Source organism: Typha angustifolia, chromosome 9, assembly GCF_048772165.1.
Source record: "Typha angustifolia cultivar Huaian chromosome 9, ASM4877216v1, whole genome shotgun sequence".
Lineage (NCBI taxonomy): Eukaryota > Viridiplantae > Streptophyta > Magnoliopsida > Poales > Typhaceae > Typha > Typha angustifolia.
In genome coordinates, this window is record NC_133247.1 from 8073801 (window position 1) to 8092688 (window position 18888).

Genomic DNA, 18888 nt, shown 5'->3' on the forward strand with positions numbered 1-18888 from the left:
AATCTGGTATCGGTCGGATCAGCCAAGTTTCGGCTGTTTCAGCTGAAATGAACTGGATCGACCAAGAGAAAGGGGAGAGAGAGGGAAGATAGCAAGAAAAAGAGAGGAAAGATAGCAAGAAAGAAAGGGGGAAAGGGAGAAAGAGAGAAAAGAGGACTGAAAAACTTATTGGAGAGAGGTCGACAGAGCCAGATCTACATCGGAACACTCTCAAACTCACTACTTGGGTGACGAAAGATATCATTGGAGGTCGATGGAGTCGGATCTACAGAGAAGTTCAACAAACATTGATGGAGGCCGGAACTATATTGAAGAAGCATCACTTAGGAAAGAGGCTAGGAGGGGAAGATGAGTGCGTGGGGGAGAGAAAGAGATCGAAGGAAAGGAAGAGGGAGAGGTTGGGATTAGAGATTTTTTGGAGGGGTGAAGAGTGGGAATAGAGATAATGAGTAGATAGGAGAAAGTTAGTGGGAGAGTTAGTAGAAGAGTTAATAGGAGAGAGTTACTGGGACAGAGTTAGTGAGAGAGTTAGCTCTGAGAGAAAAATATTTGTATGAAAGGAGAGACTGCATGAGTAGAGAAAATAATATTTTTATTTTTATTTTTTATTTCTTAGACTTCATATATGAATAATTTATATTTATATATTATTATTATTTTTCTATTTTTTATTATTTTTTGTATTTTAAAATTTATTTTGAAATATAGGTCGATATGGACGGTCAATATCGTAGATACGGCCGATATGTATCATTTTTAGATGGCCAATTTTGATCCCGATTTCGATACTTAGAACCTTAATCATTACTTAGATTTCATATCGGGATAATTTTTTTCTTATGTTTCATTTTTCTTGTTTTTCTTTTGTATTTGTTTCTCTATTGAACTCACTATTTTTCATGGTTAGCAAGATTCGCCAAACTCAATCCAGATCCAGGTTCGATCTGAACTTTCTCTCTTTAACTCTTTTTTCTCACTCTTTTTCTCTTTTTTTCTCTCTCTTTTACTCTTTCTTTCTCTCTTTTACCATATAGACATTGTTTTTCTAATAGAGAGATCTAGCTCGGACGAATTTTGGCGACGCAAATCTTACTTAGGCAACGTAGAGTTCTAGCAAACTCCGATATGTAATTTTTTTTAAAATTTATTTCTCTCAGTTTTTTTATTTCTTATTCTCTCTTTTTCTTCTCTTTTTTCCTTTTCGTTGCACCATAATTTTTTTTGTTTACTTTTTCTTCCACCCGCTCTTTTTGTAATCTCTTATTTTTTTCAGTTTTCACTGCACTGTAGTTTTTTTATTTTTATTTTCTTATATTTTATTATTTTTCTAAATTTAAAAAAAATTCTATATTTTTAAATAATATTTGGAAGTTTACGAAATTAAAAAAAGTTCGATTATGATCAAGGCGACCGAAACGTCCAATCCAATTAATACGTATCGTTTTTTTGGAAGACCGATTTTGATTCCGGTCCCAATTTTTCGAACCTTGCTATTTTTTCTTATAATCTTTGATCTTCCTTGAATCCATTGTTCTCCTTTATCTATCCTACATTCATTTTTTTATGGTAGGTATGTTCTCCTACATCATTTAGGCTCCTCACTCCAACAGTTCAATATAGGGGTAATTTTGCCTTTCCAAAAAGTTGCATGTGCATAGAATTTTCATCCCTGCAAATAGCACTTACTTTTTTAGTGTAAGGATTCTGTGCCTATGCATCACAAAATATCATGCAAATTGACAATTAGTTGCTAATCTTGGATTCACAAACTTTTATTTCATGGTTTGAACATAAGTATGATCTTCAAATTATTAGTTTCATTAAGATTAATTATTTCTTTTATTGGTTCTCTGAACTTAGACCTACTGTAGCTTCATTTATAGTGTTGCATGATGTAGGTTCGAGATATAAATGGCAAAAAGGTAATAAGAAAATTTCTAGCCTTATTGCTCAATCTTGATTTGGAGAATTGGAGTGGACATTATCAGAGAGAACCTGTTTGTATTTTCTGTGACATCTAATATGTAGGATAGAAACAGTAGCATTTTTTTGAGTAAAAAATTATGGAGCTAGATAATGATGGCTGGGGAAAAAACATAGTCAGAAATTAGTGTCCTCAGGCTTGAAATTAATTTTAAATTGAGCTTGAGCAAAATCAAATTAGAGGGTTTAGTGTTTATGCTTCATTGTAACTTATATATAGGTATCTATAAATATGTTAATAGATATATTTATTAATATTACTTAAGGCAAATATTCAGTTCAAATCAAATTTGAATCTAATCTAGTTAGAAGATCTATTGTTGATTTTGTCTTGTCATGTAGCAGCTTGTTATTACTCATGTTTAGCTCAACTTCAATGAGGAAATTAAGCTCAATTACAAATTAAACAAGCTGAGGTTGGTATGAGCTTGCAACTCCAAAAGAAAAACATAAATTTAGAGAGATCATATGCTGCAGGAACATAAATTCATTCAGAAAACAAGCTTATGCCTGAACTAGTAAATACATTTGGAAAAAAAGTTCATGCCTATAAACTATATCAGTTCACATGTTGCAAATCATGGCTTTAAATTAGATGCCATAGCTCAATTTCCGAAAGTTCAGGCCTTTCTCCAGTAACTTACTGTGCATTCTAGCGAGTACTTTGTATAGAATGCCCCTTTTAATTTCTTCGAACTAATTGGTGGGTTTATTTTAGTATGTTATTGTATTTCTAATCAACTATGTCGATGCTTCTTCTAGATGGTTCAAGCAACAATCTTGCTTGAGGGTATGATCAAAGCAGAGTATCTCAGGAATGGTTGGTGGTACTGGTCTTCTCTCACAGCTGCTGCTAAGACTCCAACAGTATCATCCCTTGCTCTCCGGATATACACCCTGGATGATTTTATTATCTATAACAAAGACTCCCTTCCCAGTTCAGACCAAGCAGATAGTCTGAAGACAACAAACAAGCAGGGCAAGAAGCGAAAAGATCCAGAAGTAGCATAGCATCAAGTATATCGAGACTAACCGTCTGTCCCAATTCTGTGAGGCAGCTTCGTTGTAGGATCATGATGATGCTGTCAAGAAGACCAGCTATACTTCAATCCAAGAGCTTTTTACAGACGCAGCCTTGATAATTTGTCATGGCTACCACCCAACTCCATCAGTTCTCATTAATCCTAACCAAGAGAAAAGGCACATTCTGATGTTATCTCCACTACCTCCTCTGATGTATATACTTTTAAAAGTAAAATTGACAGCACTGAGAATTGTTTTCTTGTCGAAAACCAGAGACAGCTTGCTCGAGGGGAGTTGCACTTCAAGATGCCAGGAAAAGCAGCTTTCTCAGCGGCTGGTGGATTGCATACATGTGGGTTGACCATTGAAGTGATGGAGATTCTTAGAACATACAATTGCAACCAATGTAAAAGAACTGTAGGTGGACTAATTCTCATTGGAAATTGCAGAATCTTTGTCGTACTCTCTCTCTCTCTCTCTCTCTCTCTCTCTCTCTCTCTCTCTCTCTCTCTCTCTCTATATATATATATATATACATATATCAACAGATATTGTAGTAGAAATTATCATGTGCTCTCGTTTCCTACCTACCTTGTTGCAGCACGCTGCAATTAGCTGTAGAATTTGGATTAAGGTCATAGGAGAGGTTTGCTTGTTTAACTAATTTCACTGCCGGAATGGAATTGTGTTGCGTCAATCAGGGGCCATCATTTATCAGAGAAACCTTTGAGATATCAACCGGTAGTCATCATCTGTACTGGATATTCCAGATTTGTGGTGTAAATGACTCTCTATAGGCAATTATATAAATACAAAAGCATTACAATGGTATAACAGTACGTCACTTGATGTAATACTTAAGTTCGTGGTTCAATATATGCATTCTTTGATAAGATGTTCTACTTTTGCGAACTGGTTTTTACTTCTTGTTTCTTTTTTTTCTTTTTTCCTCTCATACAGTTGTGTTGTTTTTTGAAATAATTATGTTCCAGTGCTTTGGATGAATTTTACTACAGCAAATAAGAATAAACTTATTCTAAAATAAGTCTCTTTATTCTGGTATAATAATAAAATAATAGTTTATCTTATTCTAGTGTAGTAATTTATCATTCTCTTACATCTTATTCTATACAAATTTTAAAAAATAATATAATAATAGCTTACAATTATTATTTTGTCTACAGATTAGATAATATTTAATTACAAATCACCTCACCTAAAGTTTAGATTCTCCTCTCTTTATTATTTCTTCTATTAATTATTAGTAATTTCAGCTACAGTTTATTTTTTCTCTCATCTCTTTTTTTTTCTTTTTTTTTGAATTTTAGACATCTCATCTATAGTTGGGATTTTTTTTAACTAGTAAATTCTGCAAAACTAAAAATAAAAAAATTAATCCTGCATGCTTTTCTCGCAGTGCGACCTTATAACCTCGTATTACAATGCAGTGTGAGCTTATAACCTTATATTACACCATCGGTGCGGATTTATAACCTTATATTAATCCATAGTGTCTATTCATTTATTCTAGTGTATAATTATTTTATATTAAGTGCAGGCTTATAACTTCGTATTACCTTGTAGTTTCTTTTTATATTCTTTAATGTATTGTTATTTTAGTACGGACTTATAACCCCGCAATGCCTCTTTTTTTAGTACATGGTTATTTTATACAGATAGTTTAAGGTTATTTCTGCGGTACAGACTTATAACCCAGCATTACTCCGCAGTGCATATTTATTTATTCATAGTGCAATATAGAGTATTTAAGTCTACAGTTTTAATACAAAATAATGTTATTTTAGAAAATTGCTATTTACTACTATTTTAACATATAGTCAAGGGTACTTTTGTCACTAGGTTTAAAATGTTACCAATTCCCAATACAATTACCTTATTTTAATACTAATTTTATATCATATCAAATGTGATTATTACACCTTATACTAGTGTTGAACTAAACATTATAATAACTTATATTAGTATTAGCCATCTTCTTCTAGTATTAAAAATTAGAATACTTATGCTTATTCCATCCTTATTCTACAGCCCTATTCACATCTATAATAGGGAGGAATAGGAATAGCTAAACCTAATTTGTTATTCCTAAATTGATGGTTAGTATTCTATGAATAGCTATTCCTACGTTTACCTGTATTGTGGGATAAGGGTGTAATAATTATTTTTAATGTGATATAAAGTTAATAAAATAATAGAAAAATTACCATAAATACCTTCGATTTGATTTAAATAGATTGATGGGATAGAACGAGAGAAGCTTATAATATTATAAGTATGTAATAGATGTATGGAATATTGCATTATCGTGCTTTACGCAGCTACTAGCTCTTATTACTATAGTGGGAGCATACATATGCATTGTACGCTGGTGCGTATGTAATGCATTATTTTTTTGGCAAGCAAGATTAATTATTATCATGCTTTACTTATCTACCAGCGTCTATTACTATGTTAGGAGTATATCTATGCATTGTGTGTTAGTACGTATATAATGCATTACTTTTTGGCAAGCAATATCAATCATTCTCATACTTTACTTATTTGCCAACGTCTATTAATATGGTGGGAGCATACATATGCATTATGTGCTAGTACGTATGTAATGTAAAAATATCAATTATTCCTATATTTTACCTTTCTACCAACGCCTATTACTACGGTGGATTACTATGGTGGGACACCTATGTATTGTGTGCTGGTACGTATGTAATGCATTACATTTTAGCAACTAATATCAGTCGTTATTATGCTTTACCTATCTACTAGCACACATTACTATAGTGGGAGCATGTATTGTGTACTTGTACGTATATAATACTTTAAAATATTAGTTTATTTATATTAGTCTTTTGTTACATTTAACCCTACATATTTTCTAGTCAAAAATAATATATTATATTTTGAGATTAGATCATTATATTTTTGGCATTAGAGCCAATGCTTTTCGATGAAATAGCCTAGAAGCGAAGCATGTCCATGACGTGGGAAACAGTCATCAGGGAGGGAGCCTTCCACCAATAGCATGCCTCCACCAATGGACTTTCCATCGCAAGAGGAGACCACCCCGACATCGGAGGCACTACCGCTAGTGTGGGCTGCTGCCATGGCAGAAGAAATGAGAAGGATGAGAGAGTCTAGAGAGTACCATGTAGCAAATGATGGCCCTTATCGCAGGGAGCATGGGGCAGCAACCCTAGCACCTACCATAGCTCAAGTTCACACCAAACCAACTAGACCATGGGTCCAACTGATAGTAGCACCCTAGGACACATGGGAGCCCATTGTGGCTCCACAAGCTTGGAGACTAAGATGGAAGGTATGTAGAATGGTGAACCCGAGCCACGACCTTGGATCGATCCAAACAGATCTAGGTTTAGGTTCGAGCCAACAAGGGCACAAACCCCTAGCCCTAACCGGTGGGGACATACCCACCAATGGGACCATGCAGTCATCAAGGGCATGGGCCAAATGAACCACACCAAAATTGAGCACCCGAAACCTAGACGACGAAGTGGTCCTAGGGATTCAAACCTATACCGTGCAACTCGAGTTTCCCAAGTACTCAAGAGAAGACCTATTGGATTGGCTGCATCAAGCAGAGTAGTTCTTGAGCTACCATGGCACTCTACTACACTAATATGTTCAGTTAGCCTCCTTCCATCACGAACAGGAGGTGAGCCACTTGTTTTGGACCACGAACTAGGCTTAGCCATTCACGGGATGGGCCGACTTCGCTGTAGTCATGTGTACTCAGTTTGGTCCCATCGAGTACAAGGACTTAGGCCCTATCGCAAGTCTACTAGTGGACCACGATTCGAGCCTACTAGGTAGAGTTTGAGCGCATCTCACACAGGACCCAAGGTTGAACCGACTCGCAGCTCTGCAACATGTTCAGTAGAGGACTCATGTTTGACGCTCGAGTGGAGGTGAAGGCCACAAAGTAGCTGATGTTCCTTAAGGCCATGGAGGAGAAGCTCAAGCTGCTCAGCTGGTCCATTGATCCACTCCACTAGGACTTGGGTCTCAAGTCGACCTCCCACTCGTGTCGTTCCCTTGGTTAGGGTCTAAAGTGAAACTGGATCATGGTCTTCTGTGATAGCTCAGGAAGTCAATCCAGCATGACCTTCTCAGCTCCAACTCGCACTTGTAGAACCGACACATGAAATATAGGATGTATCCTTACATCATTGGGCAAGCCCAATCTATATGCTACCTCACCAATTTGCTCCACAACCTGGTATGGACTGAAGTAATGGTGAGCTAATTTCTGGTTGGGCACCGGTTGAGTTGAAATTTGGTGGTATGGTTGTAGTTTGATAAAGACCCAATCTCCTATAGCGTTGAGTTTATTTTAGAAGTAAGAGTATTCTAGCGTTGAGTTTATTTTAGGAGTAAGAGTATTCTAGCGTTGAGTTTATTTTAGGAGTAAAAGTAGATAATCTAGGAGTAGAAGTAAATTAATTTTCCTTCATCATCGCCATTGCTGCCCATCTTCTTCCAGGCCATCACCACCGCCATCATCCCTCCTTCCACCTTCTCCGTGTTACGAACCACTAGAGATGATCCGAAACATGGGAGTGTAGGCTCTGATTATGGTGAATGATGGTAGATAGAGAGGGTGGAAGGAGGGAATGATGGTGATGATGATGGTGAGGAAGATGATGGGCAGCTATGGCAGTGATGAAGGGAGATTAATTTACTTCTACTCCTAGGTTATCTTACTCTTATTCTGAAGATAAACTCAAGGCTAAAATACTTTCTCAATGCTTGGATGCTTAACAAAGGAGCCCAACCCCTCTATATATAGAGGTCGGTTGCAACGAGTCCCATTAGGACTAGCCCTAAAGGCTAACACGACTCGAATTAGGATTTGCTTTAAAGGTTTACATTACTTAATTGGACTTGCCTGAAAGGCTTACTTGACTTAACTAGACTTGCCTTAAAGATGTTATACCTTAATGGCTCACATAACTAAACTAGACTTACCTAAAAGGTTTACATCATGAAATAATTAAAAGATAAATAAATTCGATCAATCAAGCCTAATGTCCTCGTGAATTGATGTGATCAGACCCGGATCACATCACTCCACTACACTTCCGACCACCTTGTCCTCAAGGTGAGAAGTCTGGGAAGCGCTACGTTAACTCGAACTCAGACTCTCAAGTTGGATCTCTAGTTGGTCCGTTGGACCACTCCACTTGTACTTATGTGATCAATCTTCCATTTACCCGAATCCTTCTCTTGGCTAGAACCCAAAGTTCCAGGGGCTCTTGGTCATGTGTGGTTGCATCGGGTATGTTGGCTGTAACAGCTATCACCACTGCAACTCGGGCTCACAAAGCTGAAATATGGAACACTTGGACCACTCCACTTGTACTTATGTGATCAATCTTCCATTTACCCGAATCCTTCTCTTGGCTAGAACCCAAAGTTCCAGGGGCTCTTGGTCATGTGTGGTTGCATCGGGTATGTTGGCTGTAACAGCTATCACCACTGCAACTCGGGCTCACAAAGCTGAAATATGGAACACTAGGTGCACACTTGCGAGTCATCTGGAAGATCAAGTAAGCAAGGCAAACTTCTTTGATCAGTGTGCACTACGAACCGCCTTCCAATCAAGTATGGGCATCACTCGCAACAGCATGGACCATGGCTAACATCTCTCGCTACGTCGACAATTAGCGCGACCATTGTGAGGAGGTCCTTGCTCATGTGATACACCTTACTAAAGTCTTTTTTTATTGCATTAGTTATTTATTTTCATTAAAATAAATTTTCTATAGGTCGCATTTGAACGTGGAAGAGGAGTGTTTGAACGCTTTTGTGAACGCTTGCATCAGTTCGCAAAAATAGAGAACACGAAATGTGTGTTTGAACGCGATCGGGCACGTTCGAACGCCCGCGTGCGAACGCCTGCATTAGTTCGCATCTGCAGATAACGTCTTTTGTGTGTTCGAACGCGATCGGCGAGAGTCCACTAGAATTAGGATTAATAATTATTAGTTTGGCTTATTGGCTAGCCTCTATAAAGGTGTAGATGGCAGCCAAAATTATTATGATGAATGAATACTGGTTTCTTTCCTCCTCTATCCTCTCTCTAGTCTCTATACTTTAATCTCCCTCCTCCCTCTTCACTAACCAGCCACCTCTACCTTTGACAATGTCTTATCTAACTTCTAATCTCTCTCGTCTGTCAAATCCTCCTTTCTCCTTGGGATCTTGACCACTTCTTCTCCTTCGTCCTTATCTCTTAAACTACATCAATCATCCACCCTCATCTTCATTATCATCCATAACCCTAACATCCACTCTACTCGTCACCACCACCTTCATCCCCACTCTATCTTGTTTTTGTCCCAGTTACTGTTTGAATCTATAAAGGGCGTAAATATGAAAAGCGTAGATCAGGATGTTACGAATCGATCAAACTTGATTTTGTAATTTTATGACTATGGGATAATATCTGGTAAATATTTTCCTTCGATTACGCAAATGGCTTCCTACAATCAATCCAGATCTTGAAGGGATCGTTCCTTAAACTATCATCATGTAGCCTATGGGTCGCCCTTCTTGCATGAAAATTGCACCGATCCCTAACCCAGATGCGTCACACTTGACAATAAAGGTCTTGGTGAAATTTGGTAGGGCTAACACGGGCGCCTTGGTCATGGCTTACTTGAGTTCTTCAAATGTGCGTTCCACCTTGTTGTCCCACTCAAACCCACCTTTATAGAGTAGGACAATCAGCGGGGCTGCAATCTTCCCATAGCCCTGGATGAACCGACGGTAATAGCCGGTGAGGCCTAGGAAGCCTCGGAGCTCCTTGGGCGTCTTCGGTCATGGCCAGCGCACCATGCACCTTCACGGGATCGGCCTCCACACCTACGGAAGAGATGAAGTGCCTTAGGGACTCAACTTGTGGCTGCCCCGCCCCCAAAGGCACTTGCTTTTCTTCACCTTCAGCCTGTGCACCTGTAATATATCCATGACTATCCGTAGGTAGCATAGGTGCTCCTCTCTCTATCGATTGTAAACGAGAATGTCGTCAAAAAACATCAAAACATACCGTCGAAGGAGTGAGCGAAATACATCCTTCATCAAGCCCTTGAAAAGTTGCCAAGGCAATGGTTAGGCCAAAGGGCATTACAAGGAACTCGTAATGCCCATCATGGGTTCGAAAAGCTGTCTTGTGAACGTTGGCTGCCCGGACCCTAATCTGGTGAGAGCCGGCTCGCAAATCTAGCTAGGTGAAGATGGTGGCACCAACTAACTCGTCCAATAATTCCTCAATAACCGGTATCGGATTCTGGTCCTAGATGATGATGGCATTTAGTGCTCAATAATCCATGCAAAATCGCCATAAGTTGTCTTTCTTCCGCACTAGTAGCACCGACGAAGAGTAGGTGCTATGGCTTAGCTAGATGATGCCTTGGTCCAACATCTCTCATACTAGCCGTGTGATCTTATCCTTTTGGGCATGTGGATACTGGTAAGGCCTCATGTTCGCTGGTTCCGCTCGTAGTGTGATCTTGATCTGATAATCGTGGTCTCGGATTGACATTATTCGATGTGGCTCTTCGAAGACTTGATCAAACCTTTGGAGAAGTGAGTCCAAATCAGCAACTATTGTGTTACCAAGGTTCGATTCCTCCGTGGTTGAGACCAACCGCATCAACAAGCCATAGTAGCTAGCTTGTGGTAACCCAGTTAGGGCTTGAAGGCTGGTCCTAGGGTTTGGCCGCAATCCTTCAAGTCGAACTGATCTCCCCTCATACTCGAAGTCCATCAGCATCATGCCAGAATCAATTAGGATTGGGCCTAAGCCCTAAAGCCATTGAACTCCTAGGACCAAGTTGGCCCCCTTGAGCGTCAACGGGTGGAGGTCTAACCAGAACATCTCACCATGGATTTGCACCTCAACTCCATCGCACCTACCATCGATCCACAAGACTATGCCATCTCTTATGGCTACATCGAATCTAATGGTTAGAGTCACCCCCAACCCAATTTGTCGCACCAACTTCTCATCCATGAAATTATGTGTGCTGTTCGAGTCAATTAGTATATCAACTCAGTGCTTCTTGTTCGAACCCTCTACACACAGGGTTCGGGGTGCTCGCGAGCTCGAATAGGCATGTAAGCTCAACTCGGCATGCACCTCATCCTCATGGTTCGCGGCCTCCATATGCACTATCTCCTCTTCATCGCCCCACGGCTCCATTTCACCCTCCTCATCCTCTCCGAGAAACATAATCGTCGTAGGTTGTTTTCCACACTTGTGGTCCAGAGCAAACTTCTCATCACAGTAGAAGCACAAACCCTTGACCCTTCTTTCCTCAATTTGTGCTGGGGTTAGTCATCGGGAAAAGCTCTTCCATTACCCTCCAAAGTCAGTGAGAGGAGCACTAGGTGGTAAGGACTTCCCCCCTTGAGGTCGAGTGGGAGGACCAAATCCAGCATTGCTTGATAGAGCCAATCAAGATCCTTTCCAGTCTGTTGGGCTCCATAGCATCTTGGAACTTCTTCGTAGCTCCTTGACCTTCTCCTCCATCATGGCCGCTGTAGAAAAGGCCTCCAACAATGTCCTAGGCCTTATGGCTTTGAAGATGCTGCGGAGGGTTGAGTCTAACCAACCGTGCAACTATAGAAAAATATTCGTTAGATATTCTCCCGTAGTCATAAAATTACGAAATTAAATGGGTTAGATCCATAACTTCTTGATCTACAACTTTTGTATTTACAACCTTCACATATTCAAATTACAACTAGGACGAAAATACGAAATAACGTGGGTGAGGGTGGTGGTGACGGGTGGAGTGGATGTTAAGGTTATGGATGGGTATGGAGATGAGGGTGGATTGTGGATGTGATTAAGGGAAGTAGACGAAAGGAACGAAGTGGTCAAGATCCTAAAGAAGAGGGGTGACTCAACAGTCGAGGGAGATTGGAAGCTAGGAGAAACCTTGCCAACAATAGAGGTGGAAGAATGGTAAAGAGGGAGGAGGGAGAGAGTCTAAAGAGAAGATAGGAGGCAAACAATTAATAATCTAATAGCCATTTGAAGTTGGCTACCATCCACATATTTATAGAGGCTAGCCAACAAGTCCTAAAACATTATGTAACCCTAATTCTAGAGGATTCCCGTAGATCGCATTCGAACACACTAAAAGCTCCATCTCTGTATGTGTGAAGGTGATGTAGGCGTTCGAACGCGGGCGTTCGAACTCGCCCAGCCGCGTTCGAACGCACAATATGCGTTCTCTATATTTGTAAACTTAATGTAGGCGTTTGCAAGAGCATTTGAACGCGACGCCTCCTATGTTCGAACGCGACCTACAGGAATTTTATTTTAATAAAAATAAATAACTAATATAATAAGAAAAAGATCCTAACTAAGTGTATCATATGGTCCAAACTTGAGCCCCTACAAATGACTCGTCTTTATGGATGGCATGTCCGCATTCCCCGCGTGGGTCTCTTCTGCCACGTGGAGGGGGGTGATAGGTTACAGAACAATCTCTTCAAGATTTAGATTGATTGTAGGAAGCAGTTCGTGCAACCGAGAAAAAATATTTACTAGATATTCTCTCATAGTCAGAAAATTATGAAACTAAGTTTGATAACTTTCTAATATATGTTTTTTGTATTTACATCCTTCGCAGATTTGAACGACAACTAGGATGAAAACACGATAGAGTGGGGATGAAGGTGGTGGTGACGGATGGAGTGGATGTTAGGGTTATGGATGATAATAGAGATAAGGGTGGATGGTTGATGTAGTTTAAGAGATAAGGATGAAGGAGAAGAAGTGGTCGAGATCCTAAGGAAGAGGGAGGACTCGATAGACGAGGGAATTATGAGTTAAATGAGACATTGCCAAAGGTAGAGGTGGCTAGTTGGTGAAGAGGGAGGAGGGAGATTAGAGTATAGAGACTAGAGAGAGGATAGAGGAGGAAAGAAACCAGTATTCATTCATCATAATGATTTTGGCTACCATCCACACCTTTATAGAGGCTAGCCAAGAAGCCAAAATAACAATTATTAACCCTAATTTTAGTGGATCCCACCGATCGCGTTTGAACGCACAAAAGACGTTCTCTGTGGATGTGAACTGATGTAGGCATTCGCATGCGGGCGTTCGAACATGCCCGACCGCGTTCGAACTCATTTGCGTTCTCAGTTTTTACGAACTGATGTAGGCATTCGCAAATGCGTTCAAACGCGTACAGAAAATTTATTTTAATAAAAATAAATAACTAATGCAATAAGAAAAGACTCTAGCAAAGTGTATCAGGTGGCCCCACTGTGACATCGGCTCTATGACCCATTGGTTTGGATCATTGCCTACCCTAGCCATAGGTGGCTCGAGCCAATCTCTGGCCGCGAGTCTCTCAAGCCCTAGTCTTGGTGTAGGCGGTTCATGCCAGGGTCTACCCCGCTCTATTTTGGGCCAGACCCTAGTTGCGAGTGGCTCGGTTCAAGCCTTAGGCGCAAGTGGTCCGGGCCAAGCACTAGGCACCATCAGGTCAAATTAAGCCCTAGCCATTGGATAGGGTGGAGTTTTAGTGCGCCGAACTCCATCTCGTGCGCCTAACCCTAGTAGATTTGTCCATTGGTGTGCACACCCAAGGGATAGGTCCACCCCAAACCCTACGTCATCCTCCTCTTCAATCGGTTCCATGTTCATAGGTTCGGGAGCCACAATACTCCTCTCTATTTGTGCTTGTGAAGTCCATTCATCACGTAGTTCGCGAATAGCAAACACCATCTCAGCCATGAATGCTTGTATTGACTGCAATGATTGAAGCACCTCTGGCTGAGATGTCGAAAGCGGTGGGGTCGATGATTTTGATGGTGGATTTGTGCTCTCAGGTAGTAGGGTAATCGTCGCCGATGGTGGATCCCTAGCCATAGAAGTCTCATCGGTTACTCTTGTTGCCATCCCTCGTGTGATTATCATCTGGTTCGAGGATAACAATGGCTCTAATACCAAATTGTTACGAACCACTAGAGATGATTCACAACAAGGGAGTGTAGGCTTTGATTAGGGTGAATGATGGTGGAAGGAGAGGGTGGAAGGAGGGATGATGGAGGTGATGATGGTGAGGAAGATGATTGGTAGCGATGGCGGTGTTGAAGGGATATTAATTTACTTTTACTCCTACTTGGTCCTAAGATGAACTCAAGGCTAGAATACTTTCTCAATGCTTGGATGCTTAACAAAGGAGCCCAATCCCTCTATATATAGAGGTCGGTTACAACAAGTCCCACTAAGACTAGTCCTAAAGGCTGACACGACTCAAATTAGGATTTGCCTTAAAGGCTTACATGACTTAATTGAATTTGTCTTAAAGACTTACTTAACTTAATTAGACTTGCCTTAAGGGCTATTATGACTTATTTAGACTTGCCTTAATAGCTCATATGACTAAACTAGACTTATATGAAAGGCTTACATTATAAAATAATTAAAAGATAAATAGACTCGATCATTCGAGCCCAATGTCCCTATGAATTGATTCAATCAGACTCGGATCACATCAGCTTATGTAAGCTCTTAAGACAAGTCTAGTTAAGTTATGTAAGACACTAAGGTAAGCTCAATTAAGTCATGTAAGCCACTAAGGTAAGTTCAATTAAGTTATATAAGTCTCTTAGGCAAGTCCTAGTTCGAGTCATATAAGCCTTTGAGGCTAAGTCCAAGTAGGACTAATTGTACCCGACCTCTATATGTAGAGGGGCTGGAGTTTATTCATCTAAGTACGAAGCATTAAAAATTAATTGAGTTTAGTTATTTTCTTATTACCGTATCTACCATTTTATTAGTAATCAGATTATAGCCGTTAGATCGTCTTTACCTTTCTATTAGTAGATTATAGCCGTAGAACCTCTAAAACTTTCAAACCCTAGCCACCACCTTCCTCCAACAGCCACCCTAACCTATGTACATCTACTACCACCCTTGGCCATCCCCCACCCTCTGACAACTGCCCCGTCTTGATCTATTTCCACTATTTTATTTTTAATTTTCATCTCGGTCTCTGATTTAGGTGAAACTAGAATCATTAGAACCCTAACTCACGACCACCTAAATTTTCATAATTTTCTTACGTCCGGATTAGTCCAAATTTAGTTTGTAACAAAATACACAAATATATGTCTCATATAGAGCTTAAAAGGGTCATTCGAACAATGCATAACTACGAATTTCATAATTAAACTATAAAAAAAAATTAACTACACATTTCATAATTTAAACTATAAAACAAAAATTTCAATTACACATTTCATAATTAAACTATGAAACAAAAAAATTACAACGGCACATTTTGTAATTAAACAATGAAACAAAAATTACACCTATCATCACTAATAATTGTGAATTACTAAACTAATAACTGCAACAATTATCAATTAATTGTCAACTATAACCGTACAAACTAGGGAGTGAAATAAAAGTTATAACTGCACATTTCATAATTAAATTACCAAATAAAAATGACAATTGTCAATATAACTTATATTCACTAATAATTATGAACTATTAGATTAAAAATTGCAAAAATTGTTAATCAACTGCCAACTACAACTGTACTAATGTAACAACAACAAAAATGAAATAAAAAAATAAGTTGGGCGTGCACATGCGGGGCATGTGTGCCCCTTTCCTCTCTTTTGCTCTCTCTTCTCTTCTTCTCTAGCTCTCCTTTTCTTTTTCTTTTTTTCCTTCCTTTCCTTCTTCGCGCCCACAACTCACTCTCCTTTTTCTTCATCCCACCACGTTGGAGTGCCATCGAAACCGCTGACCCCATGGATCGAAGCGTCGAGCTACCTCTTTCGTCAAGTCAATTAAATTTAAAAATTTGTTAGCATATAAGTTTTTCTTCTCCGAAATTTTCCCCTCTTAGTTTCATCATGATCCGGTTGGTCGACAACGGCTTCGTGCCTTGCTGCGTTGGTTCAGTGAGCTTCCCCTCTTCATGGGGATGGCCTTAGTGGCATCCTTTGAAGCCTTTGCGGCTGGAACCGCCAGACGGCCCCTCGCTTTGGCCAGTGGCCTTGGCAAGGGCGGTTCTCACCGTCGATCGCCTCTAGCAACTAGGCTCCCCCTTGGCTAGCTTCTGCTAGCCGAGGGGAGGGTGCTGAGGAGATCGAGTGAGGCTGTTGGTGGCTGGCAAGCAGCTTCCCTTCCCCATCGTTTGGGCTATTGTTGCATTGTTAGTAGTCGCTGCCTCCTCCGTCAGCTAGATGGCACTGTGGTGCCTTCATCAGTTGACAGGGGAGTCAGTCGACGTATTAGTTTGTCTACCGGTAGTGGTGCTCATCGACATCCCTTTTCCTTCTCTTCCTCGGCTAAGTTGAGTCGAGGAGGGGGGTCATCAAGGTCAAGTTAAGTGTGGCCCAGCTTGAGTGCCAGGTTGGGCTGGGTGCCACCTAGCTTGAATTTCGGGTCAGGCTGGACCACGTTTTGGATTGGGCTATGTGGCCTAGCCCATGGGCCGGGTTGGGCTGGGTGCATCCCAACCTGAGCTTGGGGTGGCTTAGGCTGCCTACAACCCAGCCCAAGTGAGTGATGAGTTTAGGGCTGCAAGCAACCTACCCCAAGCTTGGGCTGCAGGTAGCTTAGCCCTAATTGTGGGTGTAGCTTGGCCCATATGGCTTTAGTTGATAGTGTGGGCTTCAGGTCAATATCTTAGTGGGTCAAGTTGATGGTCATTGGGTTGGTTGCAACCTAGCCCATTTCTTTAAGCATAATCTAAATAGATCAATTTGCTTTTCATCTATTTTAATATAATTTCAAATCTTTCGTTTAATTAACTATGTCAACGGGAAATATAATTAATTACTTTAGAGGGTCACTTGCTAGCCATATTATGAGTGTAAATCAATTTTAATGAATTAGACCGTGAGCCTTAATTAATTAATATTATTTTTAGCTGATAATATTGTTCGCTACATTAATTGTTTTATAAATTAATCTTAATGAGCTAGACTATGTCCTGAGAGTGCCGTTACAAATAACACATATTAGGAACTAGCTCCAATTGAAAATTAACATTTGTTGATTATAATTTTGGGCTAATTCAATTTTATCAAAGGAGTTGGTAGTCTGGGTGTATCTGTATTAATTACTCCTATCAAAGAATTAATACAGATAAATGTAGGAAAATGATATTAAGCAAGTTGTATTATTTGACGAAGCTTATTAGTTAAATATTATCTATGTGATCTTCTGTAAATTTGATAATAGTGATTTGGGCAATAATTTGAGGAGATTTTTTTTATTATGTTTAATAACGCATCAACCTTGGTACAGCTATGCCGGCTCTACCTGATTAATAAAGGTAGGAATTACAAGGTGGACCTATCCAAGATTGTCGTGAATGTCAATAAGATTATTTAACTAATTAGTGATAAGAATATTGTGCTCATGCTTTTTATTTACTTTTCTTATCAAGGTAGACTCTGTACTCTTTGATGATGATCTTGTGGTATAATTACAACTAGTATCAGAAAAGCGATTCAAGCAAGTGAAACTTTTATAATCTAGGAGTAGTGTAGAGAATAAAATATCGTACCTTATAAAATCGTCACATTCATATTATGCATGTGCATGTGTTTTCCTTACCGTTATTATTGCACGTCATGCATGGTAATTATATTTTGCAGTTTAATAAGATTTCACATATCATAATGTCAACGTATATTTATTGGGCATGATTATGTGTTTAGCATGTAAAATATGATAATGAATGGTGTCACATTATGCTTGTTGTGTTGTATAATATCATGCTACTTGTATATTGTACTACTATAAAGAGGGTGACTACTACGTTTCGATAGTATTCTCCCTTTCCCCAGCTAGGGTTAGGGGCGATGATACTATTATACTTATATATATTAGGGCCTATGCCTGAGATCTCAGTTAGTTAATCATAGACAATTAGGTAGCCATTTCGTCAAGCAATATGTGATTTACTACCGATCGACGAGAGTCATACCTTTTAGAATATTTAAGATATAGAGAAAAAAAGATAGGAATCTAGCGGTACCTGATGATATAGGGTGAGGGCATTTGTAAGTGACGACTCATGATTTTCACATGGTGGTGTGATGACGTGGAGCTAAAGGCTTAGATGGTAGTATCGATGCGCGATACTAACTTACGTGATAGGCTACGACCAAGGTTCTTAGATTTTGGTGGTAGACAATTGGTCATGCTGTTCACTGGGTGATGGGCTGGTGATTCTACCGTCTACCCCCCTTTGGGGGTATGTGTGTGGTTGGGTGTGAGACGATGATGTGGCTTACGAGCGTACCTCTACAAGAGCCTAAGTTACAAACTTGGTAGTCTAAGAGGATGCATGTTATTTGGTGTAGCATTGACATAGCCTCTAGGCGAAGCTTGGTGTGAACTCGAGTTTGAGGACTTGATAGTCCGAATGATATGTGGTAGGTTATCGATTGCTAATGCATGTGCACATTGGATGAGCATGACGAGTATATGGTACTAATGCATTCTATTTGACTATGATGCGTATATTCATATCTACATATTGTTGCATTATTCATTGCATTACTTTTAAACTATAGAAGTAGAAACTTGGTGGGTTTTATGGCTCACCGCTTTCCGGTGAATATTTTCAGATTAGTAGATGAGTCGGAGTTCATAGTGGAACTAGCGAAGAAATATTATTAATTTCTCTTATTTATTTATTTTTGTACATTAAGCTATATGGCTTGTAGCCTCCTACGTGGAAAATTTCATCTGTCTATGGATATTTATTTTGGGGCTTGTTGTGGCCTCTACTGTTATGGACTTCTTTTTATTTATTTTATTTGTAAAAATATAAGCTT

General features: G+C 39.6%; 1 protein-coding gene across 2 annotated transcripts in view; it reads left to right on the forward strand.

Moving 5' to 3' along the window:
• Positions 1–3899, forward strand: part of LOC140767451 (methyl-CpG-binding domain-containing protein 9) — a 51974-nt gene extending 48075 nt beyond the window's left edge. The window contains exons 11-12 of one of the 2 annotated variants that reach the window (XR_012105578.1): positions 2746–3183; positions 3280–3899. Coding sequence is in view for 1 of the 2 variants with exons in the window: in XM_073107367.1 (XP_072963468.1) it covers positions 2746–2994 (249 nt within the window). In the remaining variant the exon portion in view is untranslated. Of the gene's footprint in view, positions 1–2745 lie in introns of both variants that reach the window. The other variant, XM_073107367.1, reaches the window with a different exon arrangement.
• Positions 3900–18888: the final 14989 nt, after the last annotated feature.